Source organism: Schistosoma haematobium, chromosome 2 (genome assembly GCF_000699445.3).
Source record: "Schistosoma haematobium chromosome 2, whole genome shotgun sequence".
NCBI classification, from domain to species: domain Eukaryota; kingdom Metazoa; phylum Platyhelminthes; class Trematoda; order Strigeidida; family Schistosomatidae; genus Schistosoma; species Schistosoma haematobium.
Window position 1 is genome coordinate 45,152,698 of NC_067197.1, and position 27,914 is coordinate 45,180,611.

The 27,914-nt window shown below is 36.9% G+C and overlaps 2 protein-coding genes across 3 annotated transcripts; one reads left to right on the plus strand and one right to left on the minus strand.

The window, feature by feature from the left end:
* Nucleotides 1-22,593, plus strand: PRADC1 (Protease-associated domain containing 1). The gene is made up of 6 exons (XM_051215347.1): nucleotides 1-247; nucleotides 293-384; nucleotides 425-534; nucleotides 570-734; nucleotides 4,226-16,683; nucleotides 22,508-22,593. The coding sequence occupies exons 1-5, from the start codon at nucleotides 199-201 to the stop codon at nucleotides 4,344-4,346; spliced, it is 537 nt and encodes a 178-aa protein (XP_051068560.1). The 5' UTR covers nucleotides 1-198; the 3' UTR covers nucleotides 4,347-16,683; nucleotides 22,508-22,593.
* MS3_00007084 (uncharacterized protein) lies at nucleotides 16,905-27,450 on the minus strand. Of its 2 annotated transcripts, XM_051215348.1 has the most exons (9): nucleotides 27,129-27,450; nucleotides 25,627-25,881; nucleotides 25,537-25,593; nucleotides 25,312-25,491; nucleotides 25,166-25,274; nucleotides 25,039-25,124; nucleotides 23,128-23,375; nucleotides 20,338-20,639; nucleotides 16,905-17,069 (listed from the first exon to the last, which is right to left on the minus strand). In XM_051215348.1, the coding sequence occupies exons 1-9, from the start codon at nucleotides 27,129-27,131 to the stop codon at nucleotides 17,026-17,028; spliced, it is 1,284 nt and encodes a 427-aa protein (XP_051068561.1). In that variant the 5' UTR covers nucleotides 27,132-27,450; the 3' UTR covers nucleotides 16,905-17,025. The 2 variants fall into 2 exon arrangements, with proteins under 2 accessions (XP_051068561.1, XP_051068562.1); XM_051215349.1 differs by lacking the exon at nucleotides 16,905-17,069 and having other exon boundaries at nucleotides 20,242-20,639; nucleotides 24,053-25,124.
* Between the last annotated feature and the right edge of the window lie 464 nt (nucleotides 27,451-27,914).

The window sequence follows — 27,914 nt, forward strand, 5'->3', positions numbered from 1 at the left end:
CTTTGCTGTCTTGATTTTTCCGTGTATGCTTGGAAAATTACAGGCAATAGTCGACAAACATCTTTCTAGAAACGCAGGCTGAAAGTAGATGCCCCACATAATAAACCAAAAGACATTTTCAATTATTTAAATATTGACCTAGGGGATACTCATACCGCCTTAGATTGCTGAAGCGGGTCATTTAGTCTGTATTCATGCATGTTACTTTTGCTTGAGTTGGTTTTTATCCTCATAAGTATTTCGAATGGTTTGACTAAGTTCATTAATTTTAACTTTATTGAATATGTTTCAGGAGAAAATGATTATTTACATCTTCGGGTGATAAATCCATCTACTCTGCCGTTTACATATCGCTTAAGTCCTGGTCAAATAGGACCCCATTTTGTACGTAAATATCTTTCTTATTGACTTCTACTTATTTAAGAATACAACATTTACGTCCACCTCATTAGTGCTAACAGAACCTCCTCACGCATGTGAGCTGGTAAGTAATGCACATGAAGTTAATCGAAATATTGCTCTCATAATTCGTGGGTAGGTAATTATCAGTATCATTTCAGTGTAAATAGAGGTTGTAGTTTCGTCACGAAAGCTATTAATGCTCACGTTGCCGGTGCAGTTGCTGTGATTGTTTATGATTTTAACCGCAAGGCTATCCACACATTTAGCATGATTCAGGACGATACTTCCAGACGTGTGCAGATACCATGTGCGTTTATGAATGGAAAAGATGGGTATGTTATTTGTATACTTTTTAAATTTTAAACTGCTTTGGTGGACACAAGTAATTTCTTTAGCTTCTGTTAGCCGCTTATCTTGTTCGACAGATGGTTGTAAGGAAAAGACCTCCCATGTGGTACGAAAATCAGTTTACTTAAAAGTCACTTAGGCGGATATAAACGGGAGAATTCAAGTAAATGTAGTTGAAACACCAAACCATTTAAAAACTTCGGTTGTGTAGTAATCCAGTATGATCTCGTGTTACATGCGCCAACCCTAAAGACTAGTGAAGTTTGTGTAAACACTCATGCAAACAACTAACGAATGTTATAGCTGATGTCATTTTCCTTCCGTGAAATTTATGCCGAGCAATAGCACCTGTTATTGTGCATCTGAAATTTAAGGATAGAGGCTAGGAACTATTTGAATAAACTAGCTGGTGAGTGAAAGTGGAACAATCGTCATCGGACAGTAAGACAATATCATTCGCGTACTCGATATCAGTAACTTTCTCCAGTGGAAGGGTCCAGACCACCACTTCTTACTTACATCAAAGCTGTCTCCAGAATGTTATAGATGAGAATTTCGGGAACGAATGGTGCAGTTAAGTAACGCAAAATCCACTGCTGATCTGGATCAGTGGAGGCGAATGCATGAGGTCACTACGTGAGATAATTTGCCCAATGAATTCAAGATATTTGCCTCAATAATCATCCGGTGCTTAACGAGAACTCATAAAGATCAAACTAGAGGAATCCATCCTTGTTTCAGATCTAGCTATGGATGTGTAGACTAAACATTCGCACCGCCCCAGGTTTTCTATCGCAGGCATACCGACTCCCAATCATAGTTTAATTTCTCGACCCCCAGGCGACATTTGGTCCTGTAAATCGACAAGTTTTAAGGCAGTTTCTGTCATTATAGGATGTACCAAAAAAGTACATTAACATAGTACATGCTCCACTCGAACACTTCTGGTCGAGTCCGAGCTTATGTCGAACGGTCATCAGAAATTATAACTTCAAATAGTGTTTGTCTGGGTTGTACATTTCCCCCGTTTTCGTTAAACCTTGTGATCGACATGCTTTTTGAAATGACACCTTCATCGCCTGACATTTTAGGGGCTGATCTACCAGGATATTTACTTATTGACTCAGATGATATAGTTATGTTTGGTGGAGACACTGACACAATGCAGTCTTCTGACCACATCAAAAAACGAAGCAAGGATGTTTTGGATGCTCTTCTCTCCTTCCAACTGCAAAATCTTGTCTCGGAATTGATTTTCCCTGGCATCTGAATCAGTGATAGGGAGTCAAGTAGTTGAATGTGCCGATCCTTTCGATTATCTTGAGAGCCTCATCAGTCCCAATGTGGCGGTATCTGACAAAATTTCGGCGCGGATTCGGAAGGTTTGATTGGCTTTTGCCGAAATGTGTGACTTGTGACGCAGGTGGGATATCCGTCTGACAACCAAACGACGAATTTACTGCGCAGTAGTCCTGTCTAACTTTATGGATGTGAAACACGTTTGAAAGTGCAGCATATCCATCGGTTACGAGTATTTGATCATATATATTAAATAAAGCCATTAATAATAATATGTATCTTCGAATCATCGGTTGTTTATTTTGGGACCATCTAATTGCAAATTCCGAAGTGAAACTTAGAATACTCTGTAAAGAATGCAGATAAATCGATGAGTCGGTGAATCTTTGCCGTTTGAAGTCGTTGGGACATGTATTGCGTGCGCTCAACGGTGGTTTGAGACCTTGGGTGACATGGCTTCAAATCATTCTAAGTGGCGCAAACGCAATCACTCTCTTTTTTCAGAACCTAGGTTTCCTGACTCCTCATAGATTTTCTAGGTTATTCTTTCTCTAATCTATAACGTCTTCGACCACATCTTTGATGCTCAAGCTTTTCTATTAATATTAATTCCATTAATACCTTTAGTAATCTGGGATTTCCCCTGATAATCTCATTTCTCCATAGTAATGTAGTATGAGAATTTAAATAAGTGTACACACGTGCAAGATTCTGGATTGCGTTTAACTAAGAAATTTGTATTCACCTAATGAATACTACAGTATAGTTTCTTCCTTTTCCATAATTAAGTTAACTGGAGGTTTTCATCATCAGAGTATGTTAATGACAGTTCTGCTTCTCATAGATGGTATGAAAGTGTTATCCTATAAACGCTCAGAGGGACAGTTTCACTTTCAAATAGGTAATGTCTTTTCAGGACTATTCTGTTATAGGATTCATTTTAATCATTAAAATGATGTATCGGTGCATTTTGGCTGTTTTATCTTGGAAATGTCGTCATATGTGGCGAACCAGTAACTGACGATATCTTAACACGAGTACCAAAGCTTCTTTGGCCTCTGCCTGTTTGCCAATCAAGGAGCGAATATATTCCCCAACAGTTTGCTCTCGCTATTTAATTGTAAAGAATGATTTTTAAAGGTTATCGGTATTTTACTTATCGTGTGTGATGGAAATAAAGATTAATGCTGAAAATAGACGTCGGACAAAATTTATAGGTGGTTGATGAGTCTATGAATGTTTACTAACGTAGGTAGTCAATATATGTGTTTTGCAGGTCAACCCACTGCTTACCCGTGTGAACCATCCTGGTTAAAAATGGAGTTTGTTGAAAAAAGTCAAAAACAATCAAATCAAAGTTGAGTATCAATCTATGGAGTCATTATTTTTTGGTCGAAATCTATTGGCATTCGGAGAATTTCTGATTAGGTTTCAGAAGAATAGGTTAACTTGAATACCAAATGACCTAATGCTATTGGTTCTGTTAATTTCAGTCACAATTTAACAACTTTTAAGTGGCCGAATTTAATCGGTTTCACACTGTAAATATATGTTAACGTGTCACAGATTATCATTCATTCAATAGGTTCAACTATTCTGGTGATAATTAATACTTACTTGGCCACGCATATATGGCCTCTGCCAGGGAAGTCCTACCCACTGCCTTCTCCTACCAAGGGTGTTTACGAAAATGAGAGGACAAAAAGCGAATGTCCGGCGCTTTAACCGGATTCCAAACCAGTGGTGCACATGGGCTCCAGTATCCTACGGGGACAAATGGCGTATGAACCAATCGTTGGTCACCAGCTTCCATGGGACTGCATCTCCTCACGATGCTCCACTACCTTGTGGATCAGACCTTTAGGTCGAAGACTCGGGGTGTGGCCCCCTAAGAAAACCACCTCCTTCGGTTTGGGCACCCGGGCAGTATCACAGCCCTCACACATATCGAATGATTTATGTGACGCATATGTATTTGGTGCCTCCTTGTACTAATATCTATGTGTTAAAATAAAAAAACCATAAACTTACTTATCCTGTTATCTATAAATAACGTAGTAATAAGCTCAATAGGAAACAAATTTTAGTCGAATATATATAAGTATTAACTGGTTTTGGTGATTTTGGAAATAGTTAACTAGAGGTTCACATTTGATTTTTCTCTTTAATTTTAAAGGCATTCAATAACCACTGCTTTGGATAATTTAAATCTAACAAAAGCATTAGTTGATTTTCCTGTTAATGTTTCTGTGGTTCCAGTATATCACTTACGTTTAACTCCATGGACATTATGGTGAAGAATAAAATATACATTCAACCTTATTTGCTTCTACAAATCAATGACTACATGACTGTATTTTCTGCACTATGAGTACATGTGTAAAATACTACTTCTTGTATATGACAATATGTTTTCATATGACCTACAATTCTTTCATTTAAAAATGAGATTTCCTTTGGTCACATAATTCACTTACATTATATTCTACGTTTGTTCTTTCTTCACTGGTGTAGTCTCCATTTTCTCATGTAAATAGTTGTTCTTTTTGTTAAACCTGCCTACTATCTCCCAACTGAGTAATTATAGTTTTATTAATACGTGAATGGTTTTTAATATGGTTGGATTGTTGTGGAATCTAGATCATGCGTCTTATCCTACCTAAGACTCATCCCATCTCAGTATTAATTTTCACATTGTAACCACTAGGTTATGTTGATGCCAACCGCTCACGATTTACGTATTTCAATAACTACTCAGTTTTAGTTCTGAATATTAACAACAGGGAACTACAAACCCTTAACAATACAGTATACATGTAACAGTGCATGTTAACTCAAGTTCGGGAACGTGTGGTCGGGTAGTGAAAACAGTCTAATCGGTGTCACCATCTTGAAACAACGGGTTCGGTGACGTGGATAAATGCTATGAGTGTCATTCCAGTGACTTTTAAATCATGCTTTATTTACCGAAGCTGGAACTGGTTGAAAAAAGATAGGTGGTAAGTTTAAGACCTTGTCCCGGGGTATGACATCTATCTGTTTACCGTGATTCCCTGGTTGTGGTCCAAAAGATAGTGCAGCTTGGTGGCTTGAGACATTATCGGTCGTAGGTCTGAGTCGAAGCCAATTGCGATTTTGTTACGATTTTTGCGTACTTTCTATAAAAATGTGAGAACTTTTACTAAAAGGGTTCTTTCTGTCTATATTTTTCTTAAACTTTGAATTAACTGATCAACAATTTACTTTTATCTAATCTACTAAGGTAGCGCTATTTTTCTTAGTGAAGGTTACTCATCACTATCCATTTGATTTTCTTGCAAAAATTTGAAACGCGTTATAATTGTAACATGATGAATACGAAATTGGTTGCAGTGGTGTGGATAATGTCATTCTCCAATTTATCCACTGCCTTCTTGCGGCATTACTGTTGTTTACGAAATTGAGAGGGCGAAAAGCAAATGTCCGGCGCTGTAACTTGGTTGGTGGATATGGAGGATCCACCTGGAGGAGTTGAAAAACCCTGATTCCAAACCAATAGTGCATATAGGCTCCAGGATCCTGAGAGAACAGATAATGCATGGACCAATTATTAGTCACCGGCTACTATGGGACTGCATCTTCTGAGGTTTCTCCACCACCTTGTAGATCAGACTTTTGGGTCGAAGGCCCCCTAAGAAAACCACCTGCATTGGTTTGGGCACTCGGGCAGTATCAGAGCTCACATACAAACCAAGTGACTTGTGGCGCATATGTATTCGGTGCCGCTTTGTACCAATATTTAAGTGTTCAAATAAATAAATATTCGTCTTCTTCGTTTACGCCTCTGCGGATACGATAGTAATAGGACATAAATCCACTTAATACGACCAATCTCTTTGCAGTTGTGACAAATGACATTAAGGAATGGTTATTGTATACGTAGACGGACGTGCCTCACCATATTAGCTCCAGTTAGTCAGTTATAGTAACTGGACTTCCCAAATTGTTGCTGTCTAATTACCACTGGGTATTTAGAGTTATGCTATTTACTTTTTTTGCATGAAGTACTACTAGGTTAGACTCAGGGTATTAGGGAAGGATGAAAAATCAGTTGAGGTTGTAAATCTTCATCGACTGAGATGGTTGGGCCACGTTTTACGAATGCCTGAACACCGATTACCACGACGCACAATGCTGACTAGTGTTGGGGGTAGTTGGAGAAAAGTTAGGGGCGGCCATACCAAAACGCGGTATCAGTGCTTGAAGTCGCTTGCTTCTAGTCTGAGCCATGTTGATAGATGTAGAGTACTTGATTGGGTCCGCGCGAGTATCGTAATCAATGGTTGGAGACTGGGTGACATGGCTCAGAATCGATCAGAATGGCGTAAGTGTGTACACTGTCTATCTTCCTTTAAAAGATGAGTTTCATATTCGTTCAGTCAGTAACAACGTAGAACTTCGTACGTACGTACATCAGTTCGAGTTGCCATACCACATTAGCACAGAGATGCAGTTGCCGATTCAAATCCCGTAGTGGTAGAGGTAGTAAGAGTATAAGCAGTAATCGGAAAGATTAGGGTTTGGAGATGCTATTTAAAGAGTATAATCCAGTGAAATAAATTTGGGAAGAGAAAAAAGAGACAAGGATGAATCAGGAGATCAAAATTTGGGAGAGCACAAAGAGTGTATGCACCTGCGCCATTGCAAACGATTTTGAGCCATGTCAATCAGGGTCTCTAACCATCGGTTTCTATCACCTCGTGGTCCCCAACCAGGTAGTCTACACCTACCAACATGACTCAGTTCACTTGTCAGTGACTTCCTGGACTTGTGCCATGTTTTGTTCTGGCCGCCCCTAGCTTTCTTCCAACCTACTCCTATACCACTGAACATTGCACGTCGAGTCAGTCGGTCGTTGGGCATACGTTCTGTACTATATCCTTTCATAATATCTTTCCTTTATATATTACACCATTGAGTTAACTGCTTCTATGAATCCAGTGTTCGTCTTGCTGTGCTAATGAGGTGTAGCAACTTGAACTGATGCATGTATGTGCCTGGTCCTACGTTGTAACTGGCTGACTGATTTTTCTCACTATGGCTAAAATACGGCTATCAAACTATCTGCAAGCATATCTGGTGCTTAAAATTGAATTCTGCTTTTAATATCAATTTGGCTTGAAGTTCTTGATGAATATCTCATGTAACTGAATTTGTAATTTATTACCGTCGTCTTATTTAATGTCTCAATAATCTTCTATTTTTATCATAGACCACAATAAGTAGGAAATAACCATAAATCCAATTGTACAGTTGTAGTACATGATACCGTAGAAAAGGGAATTTTCTTCACTGAAACCTCTTTATATTGTGAAAGAAACAATTCGATCAACTTTGTTGTGTTCCTTTTGTTTTTACAATTCTAAGTAACTGGAAAAATTCTAGGAAGTGATTTCTCCCAGTTATTTGTAAGTATAACGACAATCTGTTATAACTTGCCAATGATTTCCGAAATCCCCGTCGCCAATTGTTATAACTTGTTGTTTGAATGCTACTTGTTATTATCTTTATTTATTTAAACACATAAACGTTGGTACAAGGAGGCACCAAATACATATGCGTCACATAAATCATTCGATTTGTGTGAGGGCTGGGATACAGCACGGGTGTCCAGACCGATGCAGGTGGTTTTCTTAGGGGGCCACACCCCGAGCATTGGATCTAAAGGTCTGACCCACAAGGCAATGGAGCATCGTGAGGAGATGCAGTCTCATGGAAGCCAGTGACCAACGATTGGTTCATACGCCATTTGTTCCCATAGGATACTGGAGCCCATGTGACCATTGGTTTGGAATCCGGTTAAAGCGCTGGACATTCGCTTTTTGTCCTCTCAATTTCGTGAACAACATCCCCGCCACGGGAAGGCAATGAGTAGGACTTCCCTGGCAGAGGCTGTATTCACGTGGTCGTGTGAGAGCATTTCAAGAGGGAGGAAGGACCCACCCCACTCTCGGCCATATCAGGGCATTTGGTGGCATTTGTTATATCTAGTCGTTGCTGACTGTTGTATAGGAAGCTCTTATCACTTAGACTCAAAACGAGGGACCTCTGCAATTCCCATAATGCGAAGGTAAGAACATAAAGACTGGTATAAGTGAATATTTATTAACCCCTAAAACGCAACAACGACGACGTCGACCCTAGTCGGAAACACACTCATTTATATATTGATTCGTACACCCATTTTGATTAATAATCAGAATGTAATCACATATGAAGAATACTCACAGTTATAACAAACCACATATAGAGCATAGTTCATCTCTATTGAATACAAGAATATCGTATATTATACAGAATAATATATCATACGAGAAAACAAAACAAATACTACATTGAGTAATCATTACATTGAATCAGAATGGAAGTAATCTTGAACGAAACTCCATCTTATCACAATCTATACTAATAACAACTTACTTGGTAACCATCAATTATTTAACATAGGACTATACAATATAATAAAACCGTTGTATACCGACTCAGTGGTTTGATGGTTAAGTGTTTTCTCAAGACCGAAGTTCCTGGGCTCAAGTTTTGCATGTGGGTTCGTGTATGTTCACTGCCGAATAGTCCGATGATGGGACAAAATGACCATTCAGTGCTTCCAACTTTTTAATAATGGTCCAATATTGATTGGATCATGATCTCAATGAAACCCTATACTTATAAATATTAAAAAAGCTTGAACTATATGTTACGTTGACGTGGATATTAAAAACTGATATAGACCGGAATATAATGTTCAAATACTCTAAACCAGTTTTTCACACTTTACTAAACACTTTTCTTAATGATAAGAAATGATTGCGAATTACATTATGGATTGCTTCAATGCGATATGGTAAATCAGCCCTTATCTTCTTACGCTTCTTGGCTCGAACGAGATATCCTGCGAGGTGGAGAGCAACATGCATATTTGTTGTCGACTCATGAATCATCAACTTACATCTGTTTTACAATTGTTATACGATATATTCTATGTAGGTATAAACAGTTGTCTACGCAAAATACCTAATGTCCGTTGGCCAGATACCATCAGCAACAATCTACTGTAGGAAAGGACAAACCAGCTTCCAACTGAAAAGGAAATTAGGAAAAACTGCTGGAAGTGTATAGGCTATACATTATGAAAATCACAAAACTGCATCAGGAGGTAAACTGTAACTTGGAATTTTGAAGGGGAACAGCAAAAAGATGAAAGCCAAAGAACACACTACGTAGGGAATTGGAAGATATGAAAAAGATGAATAGCAATTGGAAAGGATTGCTTAGGACAGGGTTAGATGGAGAATGCTGGTAAGCGAATTATGCTCCTCAACACGAGGAGTTCATGATCTCAACCAAAAACTTAATAATCTCCACAGCCCCTATACTAGTAATCAACATGTGCTCACTAATGACTAGCTTCGTGATGGAATTCTCGGAGTTCCAGTGAGAAGCCGTGACCAGTGGAGCTAATCCATGTCGGGTAGAGACAGGTATCTACCTCGGTACAATGGAAGTTGGTTGCGCAATTTCGTGGATTGGTTGATGTTAGGCACTATCACCATTGGATACCGACTCAGAGGTCCAGTAGGTTAAGCGTTCGCGCGCGAGACCAAAGGTTCTGGGTTCGAATCCTGCGAACGGGATCGTGGATGCGCACTGCTGAAGAGTTCCACAATAGGACGAAACGGCCGTCCAGGTTTCCAAATGTGGTCTGACATCAATCGGTTCATGATCTCAACCAAAAACTTAAATGATGTGTTAAGTAACATTAACTAATTCACTAATCTAAAAGAATTAGAACTAAGTTCTGCATTGTTGTAAATGCTTCATAAAATGTATGTCAAATTATAAGTCTTATTATAAACTAGTCATCTAATTATCCTGACAAAACTCAATCTGTATGTGTACACTTTTTATTATCTATATAATCTATCATATAACCGTATATACACGTGACTTATATGCATTTTTAAAGAGGTGAATTTTATAGATGTATACAATCAATTAGAAAGTTTACTAAGACAAAAACCCATTAAATTCACTTGGTTATTGTTTTACTTGAATCTTTCTATTGATGTTTAGGACTGCAATTGATCAATCTCTTATTGGTATATATGCATACTGTACATATTGCTTCGATATTGCCTTAAGTCACAAGTGTTATTTACAAAGATGAATTTTGATTAGATGGTGGTTGGAGGTAGTCGACAGGAAACCCTGGACCCGGGTTTCGTGTTACTTGGCACTCGTCAGTTAGGTGTACCTGTAATCTTGAGGGGACTGGTTCTCCCTGGCGGATTCAATCCCGTGTCAGTGAGCTTCACAGTCAGAGACGTTACCACTGAGCTATCCGGGCCGCAACTGACCTCCTGTAGGACTGAGATGTGTCGAGTCACCTAGACTGGTGGCCACATTGCAACATGGTCGATAGCATTCGATGTGCACTAAATAAGAACTTGACACGCATGACATTGATCACCACCCAGTGATCAATCAATTGTGAAAATTGTAGGTCGATTGTTTAAAGCATTGAATCATCATATTGAAGAATGAGATGAATATGTCAGAATGGGATAAAACAAACAATCCTAATTTAATACAATGTGATACTTGTCTATTATAAGTTAGATACTGAGTTCGAATCTCGCGAGGCAGGATCGTGGGTGCGCTCTTCTGAGGAGTTCCACAATAGGACGAAATGGCCATCTAATGCTTCCAGGTTTTCAATGGTGGTCTAGCTTCAATTGCCTCATGATCTCAACTACTAAAATTGTTTCATATTAATTTTACGTGATATTTGCTTAGTATAATATCCATTATTCGTTTTGTATAAATTTGATGTAAAAAATCTTGAGATGGTGGAGAAGATTTATAGTTCAGGTAGATAATTTTGATGGAGTTTTATTCTCTGAACTTGATGGTTTGGTCGTGGAGCTTTCATCGTTATTCTGAACAATATCATCAGTACAAACTTCAATTAGGAGTAAAGTGTTCGAATTTCTTCATATATGTTTCACAGCTTGTCATGTCAGTGCCATTACCAAGTATGAAGGATTTGAATGTATAAACTTTTCTTAACTTGTCATACAATTTCCTTTGAATCAAACGTCACAAGAAAAGCAAAGCATCGAATTTAAGAACCATCATATCTAGAGCTTAGATTGGTAATATATCGCGTATAACTTGAGCATTCCAACTCTAGAACCCTTCAAGTAGCAAATGATAAGACAAGTGAGAAGGAATGCGATTTCAAACAGTGTCAGATATGGTACAAAACTGTCAGGTATTTAAAGTATTTAGTAAAGACGAAATCATCATTATAGTCATCCAGTTCGCATATATAGGGGTTTTAGCATTTGTTTCATAGGGAAGATTCTGGAATATTCTTCCAAAAGTTGACTGGACTGAATATCTTCACTTCTTTCGGAGCTTCTAAGAGATTCCTCGAGTTAATCTGTGGACTGTTCTCACAAGAACTTTAAAGTTAGCTAATCACATACTCAACAAGTATGAGTTTGTCATAATCAACGATACCAAATTCTAGTAACCAGGCAAAACTAAGCAAACTAATCTTAAACGAATCATTTCATTAAATGGGATAATGAAAAATAATGCAAATCATTCAATTAGTATCAGAAGGGGTTTTTGCGTATATTATAGTTATTTCAATAGTTGAGATCATGAGTCAATTGAAGCTAGACCACCATGGAAAACCTGGAAACACTGGACGACCATTTCATCCTATTGTGGGACTCCTCAGCAGTGCACATCCACGATTCAAGAGGTATTTCCTGGAGTTCTAGTGAGCAGCAGTAATCAGTGAAGTTCAACCCAGTCTGTTGTTATAGGTAGTAACTCACTGATGACAATGGTGGTTGTGTCACTCAATTTCGTGGATTAGTTGAAGTTAGACATTAACACTATTTGATGCCGGCCAGCTCAGTAGTCTCGAGATTTAACGTTCGCGCTCGAGACCGACAGATCCTGGGTTCGTATCTATAATCGTTGAGACGGCGTAGATTATTACATAAAAACTGTAAAGACTGACATACCCATAACCGAATACTTCAAACAATTCAGAATACAAATTCCTAATAGCTAGTAACTTTTAGATACTTTCAATTAACCAAGCAGGTGATTAGCATAATGGATAATCAAAATTACATTCAGCTGATCAGTATTTGAAACGATATCCAATAATTATTAGAAAGTATTACAACTACTGATGAAACAACAAGTATACAATTTTCACATTGGAAGATATGAAATAGAGGTGATAGCAGAAAGTGTAAAGATGTTTACCAGTAATATATGTTACCGGAGAAATTAAAGTATGATTAATACATGTCAATATGAGGTGGAGAAGTCAGGTTCCAGACCTTTATTAGGAATACCTTCCGTTCTTGATGGAGTTTTGTTCTCTGAGCTGGATGGTTTGGTCGTGGAGCATTCATCGTTCTTCTGAACATCATCGACACAAACTTCAGATAGAAGTGAAGTGTTCAAATTTCTCCATATGCGTTTCACAGATTGTTCTGTACACCTCGACGTTGATTGATTCTTATTGACCCTAAATTTGTCATTGTTTACTCCTTTGTTTTGGTTGTGTCTCCCATTGGTTTGAATTTCGGTCCTATGTTTATCCATAATTTTCCTGATTAATTGATAAATTGGATCGATCTCAATGTGCTTGTTGATTGACCTGTGCCAGGTTTACAAAAATTCCATAGTGTTTTTGAAATTTCCTCTCTCCAAGATTTCCACATTTTTCCAGTCGAATGAGTGTCCGCAGTTGTCCACGTGTATTGATATAAGTGAGGAAGTATCATGGCGTTTGACTGCTAATTGATGTTCATGTAGGCGAACGTGAAGGGGGCGTCCGCTTTGTCCGATGTAGTGTTTTTCGCAGTTGGCACAATTCATTTTGTAGATGGTGTTTGATTTGTCTTCCTTTGTTATTTCATCCTTTAGTTTGCATAGGATTGATTGTAGTGATTTTTCCGGTTTGTGTGCCACACCTATCCCGAAGGTTTTCAGCAGTCTCGTTGCGGTTTCTGATATGCCTTTTATGTATGGTAGGGCGATCCTTTTGTTGATTTCTGTGCTTGACTTAGGTTCTGATGCTGAGTGCGGTTGATGTCGTTCAGGAGAACGATGAAAACTCCACGACCAAACCATCCAGCTCAAAGAACAAAACTCCATCAAAATCATCCACTTGAGCTACAAATCTTCTCCACCATCTCAATACCTTCCGTTCACTTATCATTCAACCGATTGATCAATCAGAATAGTTTAAAAATTTACAATACAAGTAAGTTAAGCAAACAGAATGAATATGTAGACAATTGTATGGTTCAAAAATATTATCCCATTTAACTTGTTGGGAGATGAGATTTCATTTGGCTTATTGTTATGGTGATGGAAGTTTCTACTTACGCAAATATAACCTTCTTTTAAGTGATAAACCATCAAGAAAAAGTTCGTCTTTGAAAGCCCTTTTTAACCTATTTACACTGGCCATTTTACTGGGATCTCAGTGCGTTGCCCTTACAAAAGAGGTGTAGTTAGGACAAACAACAATTTGATCCCAAGCCATTTAGAAAGCTGAAAGTCAATCTACAAGATGCAGGTTAAAACTATTCCCCTTAACGTGCTGAAACACGTCTCAGTATCAGCTCTTACAATCCATATACTACGTAATATGTTTTCAAACAGTTCATGAGCAACCAGAATACTGATTTAGAAATCCAATCGTTTACATTTGTAATTTCAGTCATTTAGCTTTTGTGGTTTTCATTAGTTAGTCCGTGAAGTGAAACATAAAATTCAGCAATCTTCACAAGACCCTATAATAAAATGTACCTGTTCTTTTCTACCAACCTCCACAGAAAATAACTTTGTGAAATATATAGACAATCTTACTCTATGTATACCGATTTCTACCTTACTACATTCCATAGAAATGATTGAGTTGTTGTCTCGTATTCAATGGTGGTCTGTTGTTAATGGTTTCATACTTAATTCATCTAAATGTCAAGCTGTTATCTTTAGCTTGAGACATGAAAAGCGCCTAACTACCCTGTTGGGATCCCATAATACTTGCGCCATTGGAGACTGTTTGATAAACAGTGTTGAAGGTCAATTTTCTTGGCGTCACCTTTTCCTCTGATCTCTCTTGGTCTTTGCATGTTTTACTGTTATCAAAGAGGATTTTCCGTCTGACTTACTACACAAAGAGACTGCATGCTTTTGAGATTACTGGACATTTACTCTTACAATTTGTCAATTCTTGCATATTACGTATTATTCTTTTACGGGCTTTTGAGATAAGACTTTGCTGTATTGCGTAGAGTGCTGAAGGCAGTTAGCAAGGTGTGTAGTGAATCTTTTGGGGTCATTATTAATATGATTGTGGATAGACATTTAAAGTCTTGCAAACTCCTGTTAAGTGTTATCTTATCAGATACTAACCATCCCCTTTATACATATCTTTCTCCTTGTATATCTTCTGGTACAACGAGATGTTAATAAATTAAAATTCATACACTCAAGCAAAGGTATAAAAGCTATACAATACCTTATCTAGCAAATATACTTTGTGACGAACAGGTTGTTAGAGTTGACCTATTCAGTAACCTGTATACTGACATATATGTCTCTAATTGAAAAGCTGTACAGATTCAGATCTTTTCTATCACCCATTTCTTTTTTTTTAGAAGAAACTCGTTGAAGTACCTCGTGCTAAGAATTCTATATTGCACCAAAATGTAATACAAAAAAGACTGCAAACTAATTCTTCTTTCCTGTAGTACATCCTTACACATAATCTTTCTTTTATACATTACTAACATTCAAGTAACCATTTATATGAATTTGGTGTTTATCTTGCGACAACTTGGACCGATGCTTATATATGCCTAGTTCTACGTTGTAGCTGACTGGCATTGCTGACTAATGTTGAGGATGGTCAGTCAATAACAACTGAGTTTCCACCATAGGCGAGCTGCTGTATAATAAGTCGAAAAATAAGGATACATGAAGTGGGGATAAAAAACAATAATAATAAGGGCTGGCTTCTGTTGGTCCTTCACGACTCCCTGGCTGGGGTCCGAGAGATGGTGCAACACAGTGGCTAGAGACGTTAATATATATGGCTCAGAATAGAAGCCAGTGGCGATCCTGCTCTAACCTTCTCTTACTATCTTCATAAAAAATGGTTGCTTCTTCCTTAACTAAAAGAATCCTTCTGGTTGTACGTTTCCCCCATTATTACTATTGTTATTATTACACTAATCTGTGGTCGTTATTGTTTTTCTTTTACGCTCACTACCTTCCATTTTTTCTCTTCCCGTTCTCATTGTTCTGTGTGGCGCATATATATTTGGTGCCCCCTTGTATCAATATTTGTGTTCAAATAAATAAACAACGTAGAACTTTGTACGTACGTACATCAGTTCGAGTTGTCATACCATACCATAAGGAAGATGAAGAATTGAGAATCGATGCACCTGCGCCATTGCAAACGATTTTGAGCCATGTGTCATTCAAGGTCTCCAACCATCGCTTGCTATCGTCTCACGGATCCCAACCAGATAGTCTACTCCTACCAACATGACTCAGTCCACTTGTCAATCACTTTATGGATTTGTGCCATGTTTTGGTCTAGCCACCCCTAGCTTCCCTACAACATACTCCTACACCATAAAACATCAATCATCGAGGCAGTCGGTCGTTGGGCATACGTAACACATGTCCAAGCCATCACAACTGATGAAGTTCCATTACTTCATCAATTAATTTGCCATCCTTACCTAGTACCCGATTCCTAACAACTGCATTACTTACTCCGTGCTACCAGGACATACGAGCAATGCTCAGAAGACACCTGTGATCAAATACTAGTAACCAAACGAATATCCTCTACTCTTACCGGTCATGTTTCACTGTCATAAATTAGGACGGAACGAACTGCTGAGCAGTAAACTCGTCCTTTGGTTGATAGACGGATATCTCGCCTACGCCATAAATGACGCAAGTTTCGGCAGAAGTTAGTCGAGCCTTCTGTATCCTTGGTGCGATTTCGTCACACACTAGACCATAAGGGCTGATGAGATTCTCAAGATTAGTGAAGCAATAGACACGCTCCACTACTTCACTCCCTATCATTCGTTCAAATGTTGATGGCTGGAAGAAGAAAGTTAAGGGGCGGTTAAAAACAAACAAAATATAATTTCATCAAAAGTTTACAAAATATAAATTTCTATTTATTCATTAATAAATTCTTCATTTTAAACTATCAATAATATGTAAATATATATGAAGAGAGAAAGATGAATAATTTCATTTTATGTACAATAATCAACAATCCATTGGAATGTATATACAACAACAACAACAGCAGCAGCAGCACCAACAACAACAGCAATAACACCAACAACAAAGTGAATTTATTGATGACAAATTACGTAATATAGTAAATAGTTGGTGAGATTATAATTTATAGATGAACCAATCAAATTGACATTAGTAGATCTTGGCTTCGAAATTCATTTATCCCTTTTTGGACATGATAATTGAAATCAATTCATGATGAAAACTCTATAGGTAAATTGTTAATCTTGAACTATCAATTATAAAATATGAATTTTAATTCATCAAACTGTATTATAATCCTTATTTATTAGTCATAGTATGAAAGGATACACTTTTAAGATCCATTTAAAGTTGTTCATAAATTATAATCTCATCAAATAAGTCAAGTAATAACCAATAATCAAGAAGAACAACAGCAAGGAAAAGAAGAAGAAGAATCAATTGTGATGTATATTACACTAAAGAGAAGATCATTTATATCTGTTTCATAGATTATATCACCATTTGATTTGTTTCTTTAAATGTTATATATATATATATATATATATATATATATATATATATATTCAATGACTAAGGAATTTCATCAGCTATACTAGATAATAAATCATCCATGTCTAAAATTAAAACATAATTAAGAAAGTAAAAAAAGAATAGATGATCTATGCAAGTTTGATCATGAATTAACATGAACAACTAGAAGGTAATAATGAAAATGAAAGAATGTGTTGAATAGTTTAGACGATGCTTTAACAGTTTACCCAATTCTATATAGTTACTGCCTTCTCATGGCATTGCTGTGATTTGCAAAAATGAGAGGGTAAAAAGCGAATGTCTAGCGCTTTAATCGGATTGATGAATTATAATTATTTTAACACATAGATCTGGGTACAAGGAGGCACCAAATACATATGCGCCACACAAATCTACTTTGATATATGTAAGGACTGTGATATTGACCGAGTGCCCAGACCGAAGCAGGTGGTTTTCTTAGGGGGTCACACCCAGAGCCTTCGACCTGAAGGTCTGATCCACAAGGTAGTGGAGCATCGTAAGGAGATGCAGTCCCATGGTAGCCGGTGACCAACGATTGGTTCATATGCCTTCTGTTCCTTCAAGATACTGGAGCCCATGTGCACCAACTCCCCTAAGTGGACTCGTCATGTCCGCCAACCCAGTTAAAGCGCCGGACATTCACTTTTCGTCTTCTCAACTTCGTAAACAACATACCCTTGTCGAGAAAGCAGTGAGTAGGACTTCCCTGGCACAGGCTATATACGCGTGGCCATGTGAGAGCATTTCGAGAGAGAGAGAGAGAGCGGACTCTCCCCACTCTTGGTCGTACCAGGGCATTCGGGGATATGGAGGATTCACCTAGAGGAATTTAAAAAAACCCTGGTTCTAAATCAATGGTGCACATGGGCTCAAGTATCTTGAAGGAACAGAAGGCATATGAACCAATTATTGGTCATCCGCTACTATGAGACTGCATCTTCTAAATGTGTTCCATTGCGTTGTGGATCAGACCTTTAGGTCGAAGGCACCGGGTGAGGCCCTCTAAGAAAATCATCTGCTTCCGTCTGGGCACTCGGGCAGTAGCACAGCTCCTCACATCTCAATGGTACTGCTACTGGCCTCATTGTTACTATGTGGCGCATATGTATTTGGTGCCTCCTTGTATCAATGTTTATGTGTTCAAATAAATAAATAAAATATAACTGTTCAATACGCTGTGGCTTTCAAATGTTTCTCCTTATTTGATCCCAATTTGTGATGAAAACTATCTTTATAAATAAATGAAATAACAAATAATACATTTGAAATTGAATTATTTTTCCTGGTTACCGTTTTTTAGAGGGTTAGTTTTCTATGGGATGACATTGTTAACACCATCCCCAACCGTTCTCTTTTAACCAGGCTTGGGACTGGCAGTAACACCAGAGAGGCTCCAGACGGACCTGAATAAAAATCTATTCATTCTACAAAAATAAACCTTATTTATTTAGTTAATCTACTTTCTTTCAATAGGGACATAAATATTGTGCCATATTCAAGGCAATTTACAAAACATTTTGTTACATTTATTGTAGAACGAATAACAATTTGTATTGCGAGTTAGAACATTTCAATGAGCAACAATTGTGGATACAGCTACGTCAAAAATAAACGTTTAAATATGTAAAATCTTTACGATATTATGAAATGTAAGCTTAGAAAAGAGGTTTAGTAGTTAGAGTGGTCTAGAGATAAAGCGTTCGCGCGTGAGACAAATAGGTCCTTCGTTCGAGTCTCATGAAGCGGGATCGTGGATGTACACTACTGGGCAGTCCCACAATAGGACGAAACGGCCGTTCAGTGCTTCCAGGTTTTCTATAGTTGTGTAGTTTCAATTGACACATGATCTCAACCAATGAAATTAGAAAAGATATTCAATCATAATCAACATATAGCCTGTCACAAACAAGAGTTGATCATATTTATCATAAAACATTGTCGCAATGAAATGATACTAATAAGATAAATAGTAAAAGAGTGAAAATAATTTACTAACAATGATAATGCGAAGGAATAAGTATTGAGAATATGATTCGAAAAGACATAATGAAAATTTTCACTTACTCACGCCTGTTGCTCCTCGTGAAGGAGCATAGGCTGTTCATCAGCATTCTCCATCTAATCCTGTCCTGGGCAATCCTTTCCAGCTCCTTCCAGTTCCTATTCATCCTTTTCATATCTGCCTCTATTTCCCGACATAATGTGTTCTTTGGCCTTCCTCTATTCCTTTTGCCTTCAGGATTTCAAGTCAGGGCTAGCCTCGTGATGCAGTTTGATGATTTCCGCAATGTATATCCTGTCCATTTCCATCGTCTTTTCCTAATTTCCTCTTCGTCTGGAAACTGGTTTGTTCTCTCCCACAAAACGCTGTTGCTGATGGTATCCGCCCAATGGATGTTGAGTATCTTGCGTAGACAACTATTTATAAATACTTGCACCTTCTTTATGACGGTTGTAGTAGTTCTCCAAGTTTCAACTCCGTACAGTAGAACTGTCTTGACGTTCGTGTTGAAGATCGTGACTTTGATATTGGTTGAAAGTTGTTTTGAGTTCTATATGTTCTTCAATTGTAGGAATGCGGCCATTGCTTTGCCAGTCCTCGCCTTTATGTCTGCATCTGATCTTCCTTGTTCATCGATGATGCTTCCCAGGTATGTGAAGGATTCTACCTCTTCCAGAGTTTCGCCATCAAGTGTGATTGGATTGCTTTTCCCCATGTTGTATTTGAGGACTTTGGTTTTCCCCTTGTGTATGTTGAGGCCTATTGATTCAGGGACTGCTGCTACACTGGCTGTCTTTGTCTGCATTTGTTCGTGTGTGTGCGATAGGAGGGCTAGGTCATCTTCAAAGTTCAAATTGTGTAATTGGCTATGAACTGTCTATTGTATGCCGTTTTTTCCCTCAGATGTCGAGGTCTTCATAATCCAGTCGATCACCAGAAGAAAGAGGAAGGGAGAGAGTAGACAGCCTTGTCTGTCTCCGGTCCTTACTTGGGAAAATTCACAAGGAGACAAAAAAAGAAGCTATACCATTATGACTGTTTCTAAGCTGTTACTTAACATCCTCAACCACTGATTGGACCATAACCAATCAGTCTGTACGTATCAACATGGCTCATATCAATACATAATGATTCTATGAACTGATATCAAAGAGTAGTACGGAAAGTGAACTACACTATAAAGTAATTTGTAAATATTCTGTTAACTTTCAATTGGCTAGAAAATTCATATCAATATACACTAAGTAGTTATAAAGTTTACAAAATTGAAATTTTAAAAAGTTTTAAACATAATAATGATGACAACAATAAAGGAAAGAGGAAATTACCATCTTCTAGAAGATCATCTTTCACTGTTAATGAATCAGGTAGGGTAGTAGTAGTCATAGTCGTATCAGTAACATTAGTCGTTGAGTTTATAATTTGTTGATAATCTTTTTTCTGTAAATTATTATTATTATTATTATCACAGATTGATGGTTTGACTTGATTATTGACTGATATTAAATTAGACTTTAATAAAGTACCTAAACCATTTGGACGTAGTTGTAACGTACAACTTTTTGTAGTTGATAATTCTGATTTTAAACCAGATGAAGATTGATTGATTTGTGGTTGTATTCGATAAGAGCTATTAGCAACGGAGAAAAAAATGCATGAGAAATACGAAGTGATTCCAAATAGAGAATACACAAGGAATTCAAGACATTGAAAGAACCAACAGCCTACATAGGAATGCCTTTAATTACAGGTTATCATAATGGTTGATTTTCATTAAATAACCATCAGTCAGTCAGTAACAACGTAGAAATTCGTACGTAAGTACATCAGTTCAAGTTACCATATCACATTAAAACACAAATACAATTGTCGATTCAAATCACAGTGTTAGAGGTAGTAAAATTATAAGCAGTAACCGGAAACATTAGGCTTTCAAGATGTTATTCAAGGAGTATAATCCAATGAAATAAATTTCAAAAGAGAAAAAGAGGGCACATGAAGAAATCAGAAGAATAGAATTTGGGAGAACACAAAGAGTGGATACACCTACGCCATTGCAAACGATTTTGAGCCATGTGTCATTCAAGGTCTCCAACCATCGCTTGCTATCGTCTCACGGATCCCAACCAGATAGTCTACTCCTACCAACATGACTCAGTCCACTTGTCAATCACTTTATGGATTTGTACCATGTTTTGGTCTAGCCACCCCTAGCTTTCCTACAACATACTCCTACACCATAAAACATCAATCGTCGAGGCAGTCGGTCGTTGGGCATACGTAACACATGTCCAAGCCATCACAACTGATGAAGTTCCATTACTTCATCAATTAATTTGCCATCCTTACCTAGTACCCGATTCCTAACAACTGCATTACTTACTCCGTGCTACCAGGATATACGAGCAATGCTTGTTTTCAACAACCAATGAATTCTATTGATCAATTACAGTATATGACCAATTGTCTAAATAACTTAATCTGAGATGTTACCTATGAATAACTCAATGGTAACATTTCAAACTGTAATGCTGTATGATACAGGTTTAAACCTGATAAAAAGCACCTGTTTTTCAAAGATTTCAAATATATTTTGGTGAAGAATTTGATACAATAGACTTCCCTGTGTACTAACTACAATCACCTAATATCTAGATAGTTGATTATCGATAAATAGTGAGAATTCTCAATATATGTGATAATCGTTATGCAATAGACAGTATTTTAACTATTCCCTCTTTACTTCTAGAAGAGTTTCTAAATTAAAGATTTTTTGGGCATAAAAATACAGTATTCATTTGAATATTCTTAGTTACCATTGGTGATTAGTTTAAAGTGTTTTTTCCTCCAACTAGTAACTGTACCATATAGAACCTGATAAAACAATACAAACTATCCTGTGATAAATTATTTCTATTTCATGGATGCTAAAGAAGCAGACGATTGTGTATAATATCGATGATCAAAAGAAAATAAGTACCGATATAAACCGAAATATTCTGAGCCAAACGTGATAAACGAAAAGTTTCATTTCAGTTTTCCTATCATGTATTGTTAATATGCCCTTATATAATGGGAATAAAAAATAACTAATTTACTAGGTACTTAGTTGTAATTCACGGGCCATATGAGTGCTAATAAAACTGCTCGGTTCCCCAAAACGAAGTAGGTGGAAAGGGATTCGGACCCAGTACTTAGTGACCAAACATCGAGTGCCCAAACTCCTAAACTACTTCTCCACACTTTTTTCGATGATTTTCTGTTATTTAACTAAGAATTATACAAATATGATTTTGCTTTATCATTATAATTTTCTCAAGAATTACATTAAAAGAGATAGTATACTTCAGTGTTAGCCATCACAAAATTAGTGTGAATAAGTAATTAACATTAATTAGCATTGGTCATCGAATTAATCAGCGATCTTTAGTATATTATCTTTGAATCAATTTAAATTCACTATGTATTGTCCACTTGAATCTTCTCATTGATGTTTAGGACTACAATTGATCAGTCTCTCAGCTGTCAGGACTCAGTAGCTAAGTCGATAACGCGATGACGTTCGGAGCGGACGGTACTACGCTCGAGTTCCAGAGTGAACATCAAATCTTGGATACACGTACATCCAGATGACGAATCCCAAATAGGACGAAACGCCCGTCCTAGACTCCACTACTAGACAATATCTATCTTTGCTTCCAATAATTTTGTTGAATCTCGTCAATTTGATGGCCATATCGTTACACACTGTACAGCAATGGCAAATTCCATGTAAATAAAAAGTAACTTTTGGCTCAACTCAATAAAAGCGGACATGAAATAATCTCTTTTATAAGTCTTTTCAGTATTAGAATGAAGGATAAATATTACATAAGGAAAAAAATGAGCTAAGTTGAGACAAATCAAGATAAAATTATGTTTGGTCAGAATAACAGGATATAATGAATCGAATCCCTATATTTATAAACTCAAAACTTCAGAACATTTCGAGGCAGATGAAATCATGCTCAGTATCAATTTCGCAATCAGATGTTTAAATATTTCATCCATTGGTAACACATGTATAGAAATCAAAATTCATAAAAGATTTTAAATGACCGACGTCATACAAAACTCACATAGGTTTTAAGATAGGAGATATCGAGATTGTTTGTGGTATTGGAGTTGAAGGTGGTGAAAGAGCTCTTAAACAATCTTCCTCTAAAGCTTCCACTTCTCGAAGAGATAATGGAGAAGAAAGAGGTGCTGTTGTATGATGACCAGATGCTGAAGTAATAATAGTATTTTCGGGGGTATATATTTTTACAATATTTGGAAGAGTTATATTGGCATAAAACTTTTTGCCAGTTGGACTGAAAATAGTAACCTAGAATTTCATAAGGCATAAAAATTGTGGTAATAAATAAACTAATATGCCGAATACATTTTGCTTAATTTCTATTGTAATATTTACCACGTCTAAAACTACTATATAATAGTTTAAAAAAGACTTATAAGTCCAAGGAAGGAAAACCTAGCTACCATAACGTTGCAGATGACATCACAACTGTAAAGAAGATATTTTCTAGGTAGAGAATTGAAGAAAAAGTAAAGTCTTCATGGCATACGTCTTAAGGCCTTTAAAATAGTTTAGAACCATTAGTTGGAGTATAAAAATCAGAGTTAACGACTTTATACTAGTCTAATCCATTGGTTTATATTGTTGGAGAGAAAAGGCTTATGTGGAAGTCGGTTTGAAAAAAAAGTTGGTCTGATATTCCAATCTATATTCATTCACTGACTAAAGAAACTTCCACAACAGATGAGTAGAAACTGAATATGTCTAAAAAGAACTAAGGACTTTTTTATACGAACCATCTGATACAAACAATCTAGACGATGAATTTATAGGTTTGTTTAAGCCATCCAAGTGTACATTACAGTGATACGGCGAAATAAGTGTTATATTCGAGTCCAGAATAAATGAATAGTAACTACTAGAAATAATTTATGGACTTTTATTACATATATTTTTATTGGGGAATTATTAAGTAACTAGATTACATATATATTCCTTTTATCATAAGCTTTGATTTGAGTTATTGGCCACTGTCATACGATTTGCCATTCTTAATTTATTCCCAATCTATTAACTACAGTCTCCTATATTCACAGCGAACGTTTGGCTTGATCTTGTTTAATTATTATTTTTCATTCTGTGATGTGATGCGGTCTGGTCAGTTTGTATATAAACTACGTAGGTCTGAAATAGACGATTCACATAGCAAAGGTTGAGATTTGTGTTCCGGACTGAACAGGTTGGGATAGGCGAGAATCTACTATACAGAGGACTCGGAGATGACTCTAGGCTGCTCGTGCTGGTTAACGCACCATTGTTTTAGCATAGGGATAAGGTCATACTAGTCGGTAATCCGTTTGTTGACTTCATCACGTGATATTTTTGACGGGCCATTGAACACAACAAATAGGAGCAAGCGAGTATCAGAAGTCAAAACAACGGATCAGTAAAGAATTTTATGTTGGTAAAATGATACAAACAGAAAATATTACAACAAAAAGTATAATCAGCAGTTACTTATGGAATGGGTAGCTGTAGGATAAAAATTAGGTAGGTCACTTAATCCCGGATAAAATAAAAACCTGACTGTCAAACTTAGTTCTTGGCTAATAAACGACACGTAAACTTAGTAAATGATAGCTGTCGAGTGCAAAATCTCGAAAATACTACTCACTGTAGTGACAAGTGAGGTGGTCACATTCTGAAAACATGAATTTGGCATATATATCTAAAATTCTGAACCAGACTGCCCCTGTTTGCATTTAAGATTCTACACAAGCGAATGCTGATAAAATATAGTAAGTTGAAGTGTATTATGCCTTATACAGGTCTTAATTAGCATTTAGTAATTCAATTTTTGAATGTAATTCCCTATTATCAGTGAAATGACATTAGATTCTAAGAAAAGAAACGAATGCGATACGTGAAATCTTATACAAACAAAATAGTAGTTTAAAATAATAAATTTGACCTGTTTCAACAGAAGTAGGGAACAACAACCCAAGTCGTTTTTATATTCCTTTATCACTGAACGGTGGATTGTACAAGCCAAAACTCCTAGAAAATTTTATTATCAGTGTAATAAAGATTTTATTTACCTGAATTGTCTTTTAACAATGCTTTTGCGTCCGTAGGCATTAGTTCAACTTCATCAAGAAAACCGCACATTATTGGGATTTTACCTTTCGGTAGTTGATTAGAAGTGATCTGAAAAACCAAATAATTAGATGTGAACGAATTTCACCATTTTCAAAATTTCTCTGACGGAATATTTTTCGACAACCGACCATATGGTTGAACCACATTCTGACTGTAGTCTGTTTAACAAAGCAGCTTCTTCACTTTGACTTGAAGATGATTGGTTCTGAGATAACGATGTTGATAGACAGCTTTCAGTCAAACTAGATACATTATCATCTTTCTTCTAAAAAGATTTGGAACGTCTTCAGAAGAAATGTTTCGCTGTTACCTTTTTGGGTGATTTTGACCCAATCATAGGACGCTGACGATTACCATGTTCATGAAGCTTAATTTAAAGTAACAATTCGTTTAGGCATACCTTTGGGAGTAAACCTGCTGGACCAGGGAGTTTACGATGTCTGGATGTTCCTTTACTTGAATTACGAATGATTTTTTCCGTTGAATGAGTGCCTTTCAATGGGGATTTATGAAAGCAAAGTTCTTCAGATGATGACTTGTGGAAACCAGGGGACTTTGTAATGTGTTTAGATGTAAACTCCGAGAATATACCGTCATTGAGAAAATCATCATCAGAATCATTGAAAAACGTTAGATCTGACTCACTGTTTAATTCCTAAAAGTGAATTACACAAAGCATGAGAGCATAATCAAAAAGAGTGGCCTATTTGCTATATCATGGGATAGGGAGTTTGAACTTAGCCCAAGCGATTCACTTGACTTCATCATTGGTTTACGATTTGAATCAGATTCCCAAAACAGAGCCACAGCAAGACAATACATGCTGAAAGCTGAATGTTAAAACCCTGGTTTTCTTTGAGCAGGAATACGGACGATGCAATAGATTTAAGGATATGAAGCCTTGAATTTTGAAGTGAAAGTCACTCACCAATACTTGTAATGGATTAGACTATCTGGTTCTAACCAAGGTTTTAGGATTGTCTTAATCTGAGTCGCGTGTTAGCTCTTAATATTGTTGATCGTATTTGTTATTAAATTTAAGTGCATCGTATGCACTTGTTGATTCATTAACCAACCTTTTTTTCCTCTCGTTTACAACCCTCACGCCTCTGTGCAAGCTCCTCTGATACACAAAGTACCTCCTAGCTAGATATGAACTGCTTCAATATGGTTGACCAGCATTTTGGAGAATACAGATGTCAGTGTGTTGAAAGCCCTAACCATAATTCCGAACCAAAATTTCTGTCATTTCTTATCGCAATCCCTCATACTACTCAACAGACTTCTAACCCTGGTAAGTAGGTGAGTTTACTTAAGGCCACCAAAGCAACACTTAAAAAGTCCATACATTAGCTTAGCCGTTAGTTAGCGGCAATTTATCTAATTCGCATAATGTTATTACAGAAGCTGTATTAATGAAGCTTAACCATTGCAGCACCAAAAGATTGATTCTATTAGACAAATCAGCTTATGAAATTTATAATTCTCACTACAAAATAACATGAATAATTTCATTTAGATTCAGAGATCTTTCGTAAACTAGTTTATTTAAAGCTCTGCGCAGTTTAATTAATAAGCGGTGTCACCACTGAATGAGTTCATAATTAGCTCAAAATAATTAAAAAATACACTTCATATTAAATAAATGAATTATCAGTTTATATAAGCTTATAGTATATATTAATTTACCTATAGGTAAATTAAGCTGAATGTTATAACATTTAGAACGCTGGAAAACTACAATACATAGTCAAAAACGAAATAAGTAGACTGGACCTATAAAAACTTGGAACTTTTAGCGTATACTATAGACAGTCGATGCTCAAAGCACGTACATAAATACTAAAATTAATACGATATAGTACTAAGATATATATATTATGTTAACCAGTAAACACTTACCATCAGCTAAATCAGAGTGATGTTACTATCTGTTCCATAGTATTGGCGTACTGCTATTCGAAACAACTTTGAAACTTTAGGGAATTGAGTATATTAGGACGAAACAGCCAGTAAAGTGCTCTTTTTTCAAATTCACCGCTTTAGCAACAACTAGTTTGTTTCTGCATCTTCTAATATCCAATATATTTGTGAAGAGCTCGTATAAATCACTCAGCATCTTTGTCATCTCGTTCTAAAGCCACGGTATAGTTTCAGGTTTTTTATCGTCACGTATGAATTCGATGGTTAATTGAAGGGTAGTATTTCTTGCGTGAGATTATTCTAGGCCATCGGTGTTTCTAAGACCAGCAGTTATCACATTACCAAACAAAAGATTGATTCGTTATAGTGTCGCAGGTCATAAAATCAGAATGTGGATAGGAGATAAGGATCGCAGTGAGTGATCATTATCTAGCTTCCGCTTGAAATCGTCCTCCGAGAGGGCTATGATCTCACCCGCTGCGAGGACTTCCCTGGCTAGTCAGGCCTCTGTTAAAAAGAAGTGTGATCTCACCTGGACATCGTATCTTCGAATCACAATTCTTTTTGTGTTTCCTCAGGAAGGTGAATGTTGAGGTTCGGGTAGGGTATTTCAATTAGTGTGATCAGGAGTGCTTAGTATGCTATACGACATTATCAGTTCGCCTCATTGTCGACTAAGGCTTAACAAGAACGACCCTAGGTATTGAGTTGTAACTTCATTTAATTTGACTCCTAACCTCATTAATAGTTTTGTGGCACGCCTCT